This window comes from Taurulus bubalis (assembly GCF_910589615.1).
Source record: "Taurulus bubalis genome assembly, chromosome: 15".
Lineage (NCBI taxonomy): Eukaryota > Metazoa > Chordata > Actinopteri > Perciformes > Cottidae > Taurulus > Taurulus bubalis.
In genome coordinates, this window is record NC_136603.1 from 16,714,893 (window position 1) to 16,729,478 (window position 14,586).

At 42.8% G+C, this 14,586-nt stretch overlaps 1 protein-coding gene across 1 annotated transcript in view; it reads left to right on the forward strand.

Annotated features, from left to right (window-relative positions):
• il1rapl1a (interleukin 1 receptor accessory protein-like 1a) overlaps nt 1-14,586 on the forward strand; it is a gene marked incomplete at both ends in the record, with an annotated part of 125,756 nt that overhangs the window by 75,925 nt on the left and 35,245 nt on the right. Inside the window, one exon of the mRNA XM_079230480.1 lies at nt 2,854-2,928. Within this exon, the coding sequence (XP_079086606.1) occupies nt 2,854-2,928 (75 nt within the window). The remainder of the gene's footprint in view (nt 1-2,853; nt 2,929-14,586) is intronic.

The window sequence follows — 14,586 nt, forward strand, 5'->3', positions numbered from 1 at the left end:
ATTGTGAGCAAATGTGTGCTGGTTTTGTGTGTGTGATGGTCAAAGCCAGGTCATGCCCTCCCTCTCTGACCCACTATGAACATGCATTGAGTTATTCCAATGAATAAATGCATTAAAATCACTGCACACAGATGTATCTGCAAGCCTACGCACTATATGTCAAACCTGTTACTCCCTCTATAGCCTTATTAACACTGTAGGATCATAATAGGATGAGTTCTGAACTCATTTTAATACAAAAGAAGAAATTCAAAGGTCTACAATTATATCAAAAAAGTCATGCTTGCCAGCAGAGAATTGTAGGTTATAATGAGCTTAACATGCCCCAATTTTCCCTCATGATGAAATGCCGTGGCAACAAAGAATAGCGTCGTACGTTTGAGTGTATATCAGCGAATATACCAAGCGCGAACAGTGTTAAAATCAGCAGAGAGTGAATGTGTGTTTGACTTGACCTTTTAAAGTAAAGGTGGGCACAAATAGCACTGTAATTATACAACTGTTGAAGTATAAGTCTACAAGAACAGGTCAGTGTGACTGGTTTCAATAGTTCCTACTGTGCTGATACTCTGTCATCTTATATTTAAGGACAGAGGTCCAGAGCAATGTCAGCACAACTCCCCAACAAGTAAAAAAAAATGTCTTCAACGAAACAAAAGCTGTATTACATTGTTGGTAACTGAAGAGAAAATCCCATTTAACAAGAAAGCACAGTGGCTTGACAAAATGAAGAAATGGCACAGAGAAACGAGAGCCTTGCACCCTGGCACAAAAGGTGTCACTTTCAGATTAGAGGCACTGATCCGAGTGTTCATTGGCCAAGCAGCTGCTGCTAGAAATATTCATTGAGTCTCCCGCAGTCCAGCAATAAACCCATGTGCTCCATTTTGAAGTTTGTTCTCTTAGCAATAACTTTCACACGTCAGTGACTTACTGTCACGACTCATTGTCATGGTAATGACATTATGCTTTTGGTGAATGCACTCACAGAACAGCCAGCTCTAAAAATGTGGGCGCACACAAACATCCTGGCAACACTCAATCACAAGGAAATGTATTATTACATAACTCCAAAAAGTGATCTGTTCCAGATGAATTTGTAGTTTGTTCTGGATCCAGATCACGGTCTGGACTTTAAGCGCCGAAAAAAAACTAAAAGCTTGGTGTGCTATATCCAAAATAAAGTTGTCCCATTTAAAATAACGAAAACACATTCATAAGTGAAGGCATCATAAAGATGAAACAACTTAGCCTTGAGCTCTTTTGTTTGACCACATTTATTTGTGTTTGCCTTCTTCCCATTCATTGGAATGGAGGAGACATTACTTATTATGAGAATCAAATAACTGAAATGTTGTGTTGACATTGCATAACACATCTACATCATTAAGGTAAGTACATATGCATTGAAAAGTTACATATGCATCGAAAAGACATACAAAAAGATATAGTGTGGATAATACAGAAAGAAAACGTACATAGGAGAACCCAAGATAAGCACAGTGGTGTGCTAAGCCCTTTTGCAAAGAAAATTCAATTGTATATTTTGTTTTTATATAATATTATAATATACTGTGAGCTCTGTTTTTATTTTGCTTCTTCTTCTTCTTTTGACAATACTTCAATACAGTTTTTCCCCTGCATGATTTAATCATTTAGTTAATAAGTCTCTTTGTCTGACATGTGAGAGATCTCGCAGCGCTGTTGAAATGCTTTTGAGCAGAGATAAAAGGTCCATCTGCTTCACTGCAGCAGCTCAGAGGCCAGTGGTATCACTCTTTAAATATGTGTGACTGTGTATGTGTGAGGGAAGACATTGCTGGGAGAAAAAAGCATACAAATATATATAAATAAAAAGTTAGTTCATACAGTGTCTTTCTCGGTGGGATATAATGTACCTCGTGTTAAAGCGGAGCTTTTGTCTCCCCCCTCTGTCAGTGAGAGTAAATACACAAACAGTGTCGACGCGTGTTTATGACGTCGGCCTGCAGGTGAGCTCGCCGCATCTCCCCAAGTGACCCAGGTTTTTCCTCACCTTAAATTTCTCCTTCCACTGAATTTCAAATGTCTTTATTAATTAACACGTAACAATCCCGCACTCCAGCTTTAAGGACGTCCAACATGTAGGCACGACCCCTCCGTGTCTCTCCCCTCGTGTTGCTCTTTAGTCATGTACGTACAAGACCCTCTTTCTGTTCTTCTAACCCTCGACCCTGCCGAGCCCAGAACTCGCAAACGCTTTTAACCACAATAAAGCATCTGCATGTTCTGTCATTCCCCAGAGGGGCGACTTCAGCGGCAGGTCTGACATCCGCCGTATGGATGATTAGCATCATTAGAGCATCAGCTGCTCCCTCTCACTCAGACAGACAAACACACACACACACACACACACACACACACACACACACACACACACACTCCACGATGGCTCTTCATACACCTCGCACTCAGCACTCATGCAGATTGAATGATAGTTTGTTCTTGGCAAAGCAGTGATTCATTTATGATCAGAAGTAGGTCAGATGAATGGAACCCAAGGTGTAGAGACACCAGAGAGCAATGTGTCTGCACCCAGAGCAAGTTGGGAGAGATAGAGGAATGAGGACAGACAGAGAGGGAATGTTGAAGAGGAGGTAGGAGAAAACTTCTATCTGTGTTCAAAATATCTGTAAGGCAGAGGGGGATGCAAAGAAAAACCTTGTGAACCAAGTGCAAGAAGTATATTGGGAACGCACTAAAAATAGCTAAATCAGAATAAATCCTCACTATTCTTCTTCAAAGACTGCTTGCCTGTATTGTTCGTTTGTTTGGTATAATACTATATTTAAATAGTCTTTTCCTCCTTTTCAGCTCCTTTGACCGACAAGCCGCCAAAGATCCTGTTTCCCTCGGAAAACAAGATGAACAACATGGAGCTGCAGCTAGGTAAGAGCATCATGGGATTTCCTCCAGCTGCAGTCAGTACTATCTGTGTCATTTCCAAATGACAGGAAATGGATGACTTTACAAATCCTCTCCAACACGCCTCCAGGCGACAAACGCAGATTGATGATGGCACTTTTATTTGCTACAGAAACAGCAATAGGATCAAACAATTGTTAAATTGTTTTCCATATATGCAAATAGTGGGTGCTAATGTCCCCAAGGCTGTTTTGTCAACAATGAAGAGCCCATATGGTGCCAGGGTTCCATACGCTGACTCGCCACATGGAAAGGCGGCTGCTTTCAGTTGCCGTTGTTTGTCTTCTTTGACGTGGGGTCACGATGGGCCTACCATGTGTGCACGCGTGCGTGAGTGAATATATGCGTGTGGTTGTGTTTGGGCAGTTTTTTTTTTTTTTTTTCTGAGACAGCATATTGCTTGATTTCTGGGCACAGTCCGCCGTCCAAATGGTGCTCGCCGCTCTATGAATGGCTTGCGTTTCTGTCATGGCGAAGCCGAGGCCTGGAAAGCGTGAGGACTGGATGAGTGTGTGACGGAGAGAGAGGAGGGTGGGGACAGAGACAAAGAAGGTGCAATGATTCACCGAGAGGTTACTGCCTTTTGTCTTGTATCTGATGCTGTTGGAATCCAGGTAGTTCATTTTAAATGCCTCCACGGTTGGCCGATCAAGAGTGAAGAATTGGGGCTGTTGATAAACTGACAAGCACGGCCTCACATGTCAGCATACTCACACTCATGCATGAACAGGTTGCACAATGCACCCTTCAGCTATTTGTGTCTTTGTCTTGATATCACTGGGATTTTAAGGGAAAGCTTTGTTTCGTTCTAGCGAGCTTTCTAGCAAATATTAAACGCCTCTCCATCAATTCTCTCTTATGTATGGTTTGGGTTTTCGTGTGTCGGGGTGTGTGTTAAATATTTCATGCATTTAACATCGCAGAGTGATTTAGTACTGCAGTTCCATAACATTTGATACTTGTAAGCGACATGAAAATGAAACGTCTAAATCGGTGCAGAAGAGATTGAGATAATCCTGATTTTTGGTCCCAGTTCAGCTCCAAAAACTGTGAATCTTGCATTTCCCATAACAACATGCAATAGTGTTTATTTGTGTATGTGTGTAGATGCTTTTCAAATGCCATGTTCCCAGTTTGAAATGCAGGTTGTCTCTAAGCCCAAGCCATGGTAACCCGGGCGAGGGTTAGTTTTTGACAAACCGCCCCCATAGCCATAGAAGACATTATAAAACTGGCTAATTAGAGACAAATAACAGTAGTGGAGTTCCCCTCTAATGGTGTGGTACACGAGGGCTTGACGCGACCATGGCAAAAAGATAGTCAAAGCAAGGCAATGAAGGAGAGAAAAAATGTGTGTGATGTTGTACAGTGAGCCTCCACACTCCCAGAAGAGTGTCTAAAGCCCAGAGACACTGAGGTAAATATTTTACAGCCAGGCTCCATTTTGTGTGCAGAAAAGTTGTCTCTCCCTCCAGACGAGAGTTTCTATTTTGCTTTATTTATTTATTCTCCTCTTCCTTAATATTTGTTGAGTCATGCCCTAAGCAGCTTTATGGAGCAACGTGGCAGATTTATGGTAGCCAGAGCGTGCACAGAGAGAGGCTGGTCCCTTATGGCAAGTGGGAGATAGAGAGAAAGAGAAAGAGAGAAAGAGATGGGATCCAGTGGAGGCTTGTGGATGGGCAGTAAAATCAGAGCCGTAAGCAGAGAGATAAATCTGCAACACTGCCAGGAAACACAGCCCCACTTTATCTCCTCTGCTGCCGCAACCGGTGCAGATCTCAGGCAGCCGCCATAACAGCCAGCTTTACACAACACACACACACACACGGACATCAATAAAACACATATGTTACATAAACTCTCACCGGAATGTAGCGGGAAGTCACAGAGGACGCAGCAGCGAGGAGAACACAAAGGCAACTAAATTGAAAGCGAGTAACAAGGGTGTTCGTTAAAGCATGAGGATTGAGTGTTTTGGGGGAGAAACATATGATAAGGGAAATGACAGCGACAGAGGGGGGGTCCTGTCAGAGTGTCCCATCCCCTTGCTAGCCAAAGGACTCCTTGCATATCTCTGCCACTCTTATTTTCAGCTGAGGGGCAAAAAGTCCCACAGCTACAGATTATGTCACTCTGGACTGCACCACCACATAGCTGCTCGTGTGCAGCTACACGGCTTCAGGGCCTCAGGAGTCCTCAGGTACGTGTGACTGTGCTCAGAGTGAAAGACGGTTTCCATCGCAAATATTGCTTTCTGACAGATTTCCATTTTCAAAGAGACAAAATCAAGTTTGTGTACGATGGTTTGGATCTCTTCAGTGGCCATCTAGTTCCCCTATTAGTGCTGTCCTCCAGTGGTGAGTTGGTGCAGTCCATATCTCCAGAATAGGAGCGTGATTCATATTTTGGGGGTTTGAATTTGGGTATGTGTCACAAACACACATGCTTACACTATGCAGCACACAACACAAAGTTCCAAATTTAAAACACGCTCGCTCGCAGCCTCGCTGCCTTGGTGTTTGTTCCCTCGGGATGAATTGTCATGGATTCGCCGTCACTTTCCTCTGGGACGGCAGGGAATCAACTCACGCTTTCGCAGCGCTCCACTTTGAGCGGCGCCCTCGCTCTGCCTCTTCGTCACTTACACACACAGGCACATTTGCAAATGCCCCTGAAGCACCCGGGGGGGAGGGAGTAGGTCACTCGCGGCGCAGTTCACGGTGACTGTGGGATAATTGTAACTGATAGAGGATTTTACTGTCCCCCAAAGCCAGCAGATGGGTGCACTCTAGTGGAAAGGAATTAGAATCAATTATTTCAGAGAGCAGGACCCAACAGCACGGGATGAGTGGCCGGAAGATGATGACTCTTATATCTATTTTACTTCAACATGCACGATGTAGAGACACACACATACACACACAACCACACATCTGTAATAGACTTCCACTCAAATATGCTGACATTCCTGGTTGTCTTGGTGTTTTAGCAATGTGTTTTTTGAAAAGCTCAGAGGAATAGACTGGCAGTGTGGCAGTCCCACTTTGGTCCCACTCTCTCCCGCACAATTACCTCCATCTTCTTCCTTCTCAATATGAAAACATCTGCTGGCCAAGACACCAAACAACATCTTTTTTTGCTTTTGTTTTTTTTCATTTCAATGGAATCGCTCCAAGTGGATTAGAAGTAAATCCATGCAGGGCTTTCAAGCAGAGTTCAACTTTGGCAAACTTTTGCAAATATTTTGGGCAAAGGAGATCCAGAGAGTGTGAAATGCAAGAATATATCATATTAGCTGTTTCACACCATCCCAGCTTTTTTTCAATATAGTATGCCAGAGTATAAACTGCTCTCAAAAAGATGCTGCATGGTTTTCACTTTGTCATCAGAAGGCTCTTTGATAAAATGGTTAGCAATCAAGCAAGCTAGCCTAACAGACACTTAGCCAGCTTAGCTTGCAGGCTATAAAGTGGCCATCCAATAGCTTGTGACCAGTGTTGGGCTCCTTACTCCAGGAGTGTAAAAAGTACATATTAATCCTTTAAAAAGTAATATTACTTTACGTATTACTTGGTATTGAAAGTTAGTAGTTATGTTACTCTTTATATGACTATATTACTTTGGCTATGTTACTGATGAACGCGAAACTGCCCAACACTGCATGTCACCTGCTGGCTAAGATGTTGATGCTGTATGTCACAAAACCTCCAGCACCACCATTTAATAATGGGGAATGAGTGAGACACTATTCAGAAGCTGCTGCTTTTTGTCTACTATAACCAGCTCTTTCATTTTAAATGTGGGTATTTTCCTATTTTGGTTACATGTAGCCATGACGACTGTCTAAGCACGTTAGTTAAAGCAGTCAGCGGTACCAGCAATAAAGACGGGGCATTTATTTAATGTGTATTTGTATAAGGACAAGTATGCAACATAAACCAATGACACACACCACGGCATTTATAGCATAAGCTAATTTGCAGTGTGTGTGTGGGTGCGTGCGCGTGTGTGTATATATACTACTATTGTAGCTTTGACTTTTGTCATTTCAACTGAAGATATGCAGTTGAAGCACACTCTATAAACCTATAACAACTCACTTTTCCAGGTTCTTACTCTCTGCTTCCCTTATTTTATTTTTGTATCTGTTCCAATATCCTTTTATCCCGCACCTCTCTTCTCTCTTCACTGCTTCACATATTGACCTCTGCTTGCTTGGAGATTTGAGGATTTGTCATTGCGGATGTAGGCCTACTGATTTCCCAACAGCTGTTAAAGTGGTTAACACTTCATTGTCTCTTCTTTTCTCTTCTCTTCTTTTCTTTTCTCCTCTCTTCTTGTCTCTTCTCATCTCTTCTCTTCTTGTCTTTTCTCTTCCCTTCTCTTGAAGAACACCTCGCTGTTTCACCACGCATGTCAACCTTCACGTGGAGAAGGGGGGAAATTGCAATTGACATTGCTCTGGAGAGTTGATGAAGGTCAACAGTGGGTCACTTCACACAATTATGCTCTTTATCGGCCCATCCTTTTACGCTTCCTGTCACGTTTCTTTCTTTTGAGCTCAGACCTGCATGAAAGAAAGATATCTGTAAAAGAATGGAACATGTTGGTGATAATGGGGTTGGTGATAGAAAGGATGGTTATTTTACAGAGAATCCATGAAAAGACAAGAGCACGTGACACTCAGTGCTTTTAAACAGTCACATTGCTCATTTATTGATGTGAAATCCACCAAGTACATGTATCTTTAAGGGAGGGACAGATGGGCCACGAGGCACTTTCCCAATTGTCTGTGTTGTTATGTGTGGATATGTACATTTCTTGTGATAAATTACATATTTACATTCTAACACAGAAAGAAAAATACAGCCCTTAAAGGTCACACTGCAGATGCAAAGAGAAAAAAGAGTTTCGTCATTCAATTTGGTTTCAGTTCCACAGTGACCCAGCGTTAAGTAAGCCGTGGCGACCGATATGGTAACTAGTGTGTCAGCGAAACAAAGCTAAATGTTTAAGTGTGTGAACGGTCATCATTAATCACTGAGTCCGGGGCTGAGAGCTGGAGCCTGCTGTATGATAAATGAACTAACAGCGCCTCTACACATGCCGAACAGAAAAGGGAGAGGGAGCAAGGCGGGGGAACGAGAAAACACACCAAGGCTGAGACAGAAACAGCACCACATAGCAGGCAATAAAGACAGACGCACCACCCCGCTGTGCATCGCGTACAGCTGCTTGTTTATTGCCGCCTTGACATTACTCACCACGGCCAGTGAGGCCGGTAAGAAGATGCAAGAGAGGTGTGGACACATTCTGGAGTCAGCCCAGGCTCCTGGTTATTATTCCTCTCCCACCAGACTGACGTCGGACTGTCAGGCGCTGTCTTTGAGCAGCTGCAGTTTTAGCAGCATGTCCAGCCCCGTTGGTTTTAATAGACCTTATCAGCGGCCGTAAAGCCGATTCAGCAAGTTGGCAGCATAGGCAGTCGCTTAGAAAGAGCTGTCTGACTGGCTGCTCAGCCCAGCAAATCAGTGATTTCATCCATTTGGTGTGGTTTCTCATTAGTTGTTGTTTTTTTTTCTTCCTTTTACTTCTTTCACTGGCAACACACAACAGCAGTGCGAAGCAAAGCAAAACTTTAACAGCGAGAGTGCCAACTTTACATCAGACACATTCCTCAATTCGTATCCCACTTAGTCTGAAAAGGATTTGACTTGTGTGCATTTAATTTAAATTAAATCTTCTTGTGTGTGAAACCAGTGTGCATCATGAGTCCAGGAGGCAGGAAAACTGCTTCATGCTTTTTATTTTTGAAGGTTTAGATTGCAGAAGACTCGGCTACATCTTATTATCACCATGCTGTTAACTAACATAGTTTCTTTTTGTCTGTCTCCCTATCATGCACAGGCAAAATTGCGCATGCATGTTGGCAAGATTGTCTCCTGCAGCCTTTGCTGTATGTTAAGTGCTACTTAGAAGACGCGAGGTGATCTGAGGTGACGCATCAGTGGGTTTTTGTCAGCACTTTCTGTTTGGTCTGTCAGGTCCATGAGGTCCGCCCACAACAAGGGCAACAGATCTGCTTCGTCTCTCTGGCCTGAGCTCAACTTTATGCTTGCCGTCAGAGTGCGTATTCAGTTTTGTCAATCATATACTTGTGTGTGTGTGTGTGTGTGTCAGTATTTATAACACAACCGTTATCCGGGCCGTTCAGAGCAGTTGTGTTAAATCAGTCACCGGTAAGACTTTATCCACCTTTTAAGCCAAAGGATGTCTTTAAAGAGAGATGATTTAGGTAATGGTAGCTTTTACCTCGTCCGCCTTTGATGCTCAGGCTCTCTGACAGGTAATCAAAGAGAAGGAGCATCCCACTCATTCCTGCATTACACTGTGTTTGATACAACAAGGGCAGACAGGAGGATGAGGCAGACATAATGAGACACTCTTCCTTTTTTAGAGAGTCTCTGCTCTGAGATGCCGCCCGTTCAGACTCTTCCTCCGGTCACTGTCACTTCTGTTTGGTCAAGGTGAGGGGATATCATCTAAAAGAGCCACTTGACATACAGACTGTAGACAGGGAGTGCAGTGAAATGTGAGTAAGTGCCCCAATATGCAGAAAAGGAATGGATGTACAGTAATAAGAAATGATGGAGGAATGATGGAGAAGTGAGGAAAGAAAGAGATGGAGGGAAACAGGGGGGAGGGGGATCGGGGAGGCTGGCACTGGAATGACATGCATGAACACCAAAGCGAGCAGGGGAAAAGGCGGCTTTGCCATTCACTTTGAAGCTTGCTCCACTTCTGTCTGTCTTACGTAACAGAAAAATGAAGAAAAACAAGTGCCAAAAAAAATAAAAAAATAAAACGAGGCAGGGTGGAGAGAGCGAGAGAAAAAAAGAAGGCAAAACAGAACTTCCCAACTTCATTTCTCTGATGTTTCCGGCAAGCGGGTAGCTGTATCTGGACGCTGGATTTAGTCACCACGCCACACCAAGCTTTGGTGTTGAGTGACGGGTAAAAGAGTTAGCAGAAGAGGGAGATCAGTCAGTGGTGTGAAGAGAGACAAGAAAGGAGGGTTGAGAGGAGGCTGTCGGACAGAAAAAGATAAGGAGACCGAGGAGAGGAATAGAGGAGGAGGGAGGATAAACAGAAAGGAGAGGAGAGGAACCACACTGAGCATGTGAACCCCCGAGAGCTATCTCTAAAGCAGCTCTCCATCTCTGTGTTACGTGAGCCGATCTCTCCATCCTCACTGCCGGCAAGTGTTTGGAGACCAGCTGGAGCCCCTCGTCTGCTCTTCATTAACCAAAGACGACTTCCAGCTGGAGGCCACGGCTCCATCCGGCAGCGGGGAGCACTGTTGCACCTTAGCTCACACCTCCATTACAGTTGCCCTCTTTCTGCTGTACTGTTCCTTTTTTTATGACAATCAATCTTCATGATGTCACCATCGCCCACGGCAGTCAATGTTGCTATGGAGATCAGTAGATCTGCACCGAACTGCTGCCTTCGGGAGAGCGTATGCAAACTCACATCGGCGTGTGTGTGTGCGTCTTTGTGTGTGTGTGTGTGTGTGTGTGTGTGTGTGTGTGTGTGTGTGTGTGTGTGTGTGTGTGTGTGTGTGTGTGTGTGTGTGTGTGTGTGTGTGTGTGTGTGTGTGTGTCTGTGCGCACGGTTCATCTTTAATTGCCATCTGCAATCTGCATCCTGAACACAGTCAGTAATTTGAGAGGCCCAGCGTGGGGTAAATAGCTGAGACTCATTTACAAGTGTGTTAATGGACTTTCTCTATCTTTGTCTTTCTTGTTTCTCTTTCTCTCCCCCGCTCTCTTCATCTGCCTGTCTTCTTCTCTCGCCCTCTCTCTCTTCTTCTCCCTCCACACAGCAGTCACTCACGCATCCTACAGTAGAAACTTATTGCAGAGTAGCAGCAGCAGTATAGAAGTGGGTTGTGCATAATTTGCATAATTGTATAAATAAATGCACAGTTTTAGGTGGATAATTATCTTCAATTTTGTCATTACCATAAACATTGTTGTTGGATTGGCTATGATTGTCTGTTGCAGATTTTAAAGAAAAGAAGTTATCAGGCCCAACGTTAGCGTGTGTGTGTGTGTGTGTGTGTGTGTGTGTGTGTGTGTGTGTGTGTGTGTGTGTGTGTGTGTGTGTGTGAGGGGTGGTGGGGGGCTTCAGCATAGCCAGCTGAAAAGAGTTTTGTTTGCTTTTAGTTTCCAAAGTTATTCTTGTTGATGTTCAGAAAACTGCTCAGGATGGAAGAGAAATTGATAAATTTGATTTAAAAAAAACATAAGCCTTTTTTCTAATTTGCCAAGTTAAAGGATAAGTTCCTTTAGTTATTTCAGCCTCGCCTTGCAGTTTCTAATTGCTCCCTTCTATTCTGCTCTTTCCTCCTACCACTTATTTCCTTCCTTCCTTTACTCCTGTCTCCAGCCCCTGACATGTGTTATTAGCATTAAACAATGGAAGAATAGGCATTTTAAATACCAGCTTTACTTTCCCTAATAACTACCCTCCATGGCAATGATTACCCTCTTACCCTCTTGGAAACACAAGAAAAAACCCTTCTTGGGTTACTAGGCAATAAGCGTGCAGCTGGGCTTGTGTGTTTTATGTTTGTGTGGGTGCACACTTACTGTTGCATATATTTAGTTAGCACATCATTGCAGAGCTTTCTTCTTTCTCTTTTGACTTGTTTAATGCTTTCCACTTTACTGACAGCGTACACTTGTTTTATAAATGACCAAAGCAAAACGGAAACAGTTCATTACACAATTTCTGTTTTAGTGTTGTTCGTTTACATGGTATTTGGTCGCTGTAATCATTCCTCCTCTTCATACTGAAGGTGAAACATCCCCTTCATAACACAGCGACACTGTCACAGATGAAATATATAAAGTCTATATACAGAAAGTATTCTAAAGGTCAATCGAGGCTTTCACAGTGTGAGTTAGTAAAATCAAGTGGGTGTGCTGACAGAAAGAACCTCCGACTGGACGTGTCCCTCGGCTGCCGTGCGGCACAGAAACCCTGTATCCTGTTCTAGGAAACACAAAAAAAGGAATTTTGAAGTGAAATCTTTGGTAGATATCCACTCAATGCGTCAGACTGCTGTGGCCACATATTGGCTTCATCTGCCAAATAACTGTGGATTTGTCTCCTGTCTTGTTAAGAGTGGGGTAGTGTTTGTTAGGAATGTGTCAGCTCACGGCCAATGTGGAGAGGAAAACAATTACAGCTCACGATTACCTCAACTCAGGATATCTGCCAATATGGAATACTAATCCACTTGCTCTTTTTACCCAAATAGAACCTAATTGGTTTATGTTTTATGCACAGTAGGGTAGCACGCAGCCAGGGATCATGACTGACTGAAGGCAACCTATGAGGAACGTTTTGTACTGACGTTGATGAAGGAACACTTCTGTCATGATTTTATTTTTGCATTTTGCCTAATCGTCGACTATGTGGAGAAACACCTGGGAAGATGAGTGGTGGAGTCAAAGTGAGCACCACGTTGCACTTATGTCCTAACTACAGAACAACTAGAGAAAACTGTCTATAATGTGGATTCCTAACATCTGGCCGATACATTTAATAAGGTCAATATTAGTGTTGATACTGATCCAGATTCAGCCACCGATCAACATATGTGATCCATCCTGTAACTCTGCCATTCCTGCAGGCTAATAACATTCTCCACATGTCACAACAACACATTCAGGCTGTCATTAATACCACTTAACTGGCAGATCCTGAACCAACATTGATCTCAGCTACTCAATGTTTATGCGACATTAAGAGTATGGATTGGTTTTGATAAAAGCCAGCTTCTTCAGCGCCTCCTCCAAGAGATTTTAAGGTCCGGGCTGCAGACTGCGACAATGGGACCAGCTCCCTAACTATCTCTGAACTGAAGCTTTCCGTTGTTCGTGCCTCTTTTCACATGGATGAGGTTGATATTACCAAACCAGTCTTTTTTTAATACCTGTCTTCCCTCAAGCACATGATAATAATGTGTGAGATACGCTAATAGAGCTACCAGAGAACTATTCTGTTTCATGTGTGCAGCCTTTTCTGAATTCTGTCTCACTGCATGTACTCTATGTTTCTATGTTTCTGCGGCGCCTCGGAGACAGTCATGCTTGTGCAGTACGGGTTTGCAATTATGCTGCTTGTTTCAAACCAAAACAGAAAGTGCTCTATTTAGTATTCTAAATAGACCCTTAACCCAGGTGGGTTAAGAGTCTATTTAGAATACCAAATAGACCCTTAACCCCATCATCTTAATCATCTTTATCATCATCATCATTATCGTCATCACAGTGTTATATAAGAGAACCGTAAAAAGCTTTTTTGTGATAAGCCCTTACAGTCAAGGAGAGCGTGAGATGTCTTTACGTTTTTTATGCCAGCATTAGTTGTTTGTTCAGACACTTGACACATCCTTAAAGCCTGCCTTGTGTTTGTCATCAAAGGTAGAAAAAGTGTAACATGTAATAATAGTAATAACAATAATACATTTTATATGTATAGCGCTTTAAAAGGTATACTCAAAGGCACTTTACATGGTAAAAACAGAAACAATGAAAGCAATAAAAATATTAACAAGTCAGAGAGATGACATTTTAACAGTAAGAGAGTTCCAGCAATGGAGGAGGCCCTGTCCCTCCATGCAGGTCCGGTGCTTGGACAGAGTAGGCGGGGTAAGGGCGTTGGCATCGGCGGAGCGTGGGAGTGTGTCGGTGCAGGAGGTCCGAAAGGTATGAAGGGGTAAGGTTGTGGAGGGCTTTGTATGTAATGAGGAGAATGTTTAACCGTATTCTTTGTAAAAAAATAATATATAATGTAAAAGCATGTCACTTGAACACTGTGGTTTGTGCCTCATATCCTAACAACAGTTAGCTTTTTCTCCCGGTACAAGACAGAATCCCCTTTAAAATCCTTTTTATAGTCAATAAATCACATAATGACTTGCTATCTGATCAGGCCTTCAGGTCATCATTTATTGCTGTTGTTCGATGTATGCTTGTGTACATATGGTTATGCTACCTATGTTCTAATTTGTATGCCTGTATGTTTGTATGCTTTAAATGTAAAACCCCTTGAGTTAAAGTAGAATTGCCATTTGAAAGGCACTAATCAAAAACATATTTTGTTGGTTTCATTTTTAGGACTTGTGGCCACTTAAAGGTAGATTTTTAAGACATTTCTCCGGGTCTGATAGTGATCGAAAGACAATGTCACACACTTCTCCCCTCTCTAACTCTCACCTCAGGTTTCTGTCACTGTATATCTCAACACTCAGAGGAGATGTTCTTTAAATTCCTGTCGAGCTCTCGCCATCTGTCAGGCATCAGAGCCTGTCTGTCGGGTGGACGCGCTGGTCTGTGCCTCTAACAGCCAGAATGTGTTTGAATTGGACTCTTTCACGTTAATCCTCCACATTTTCATTTGTCAGTTGATGGTGTATGGGATTTATAGATAGGGCTCATATTTCTTCTTGCATTATTCTTAATGCAAAATCTGGGTAAAAAGTTAATTTAAAAATACCACTTGCAATGCAAACACTCTGAATTTCAATTATTTATTGATTTTATT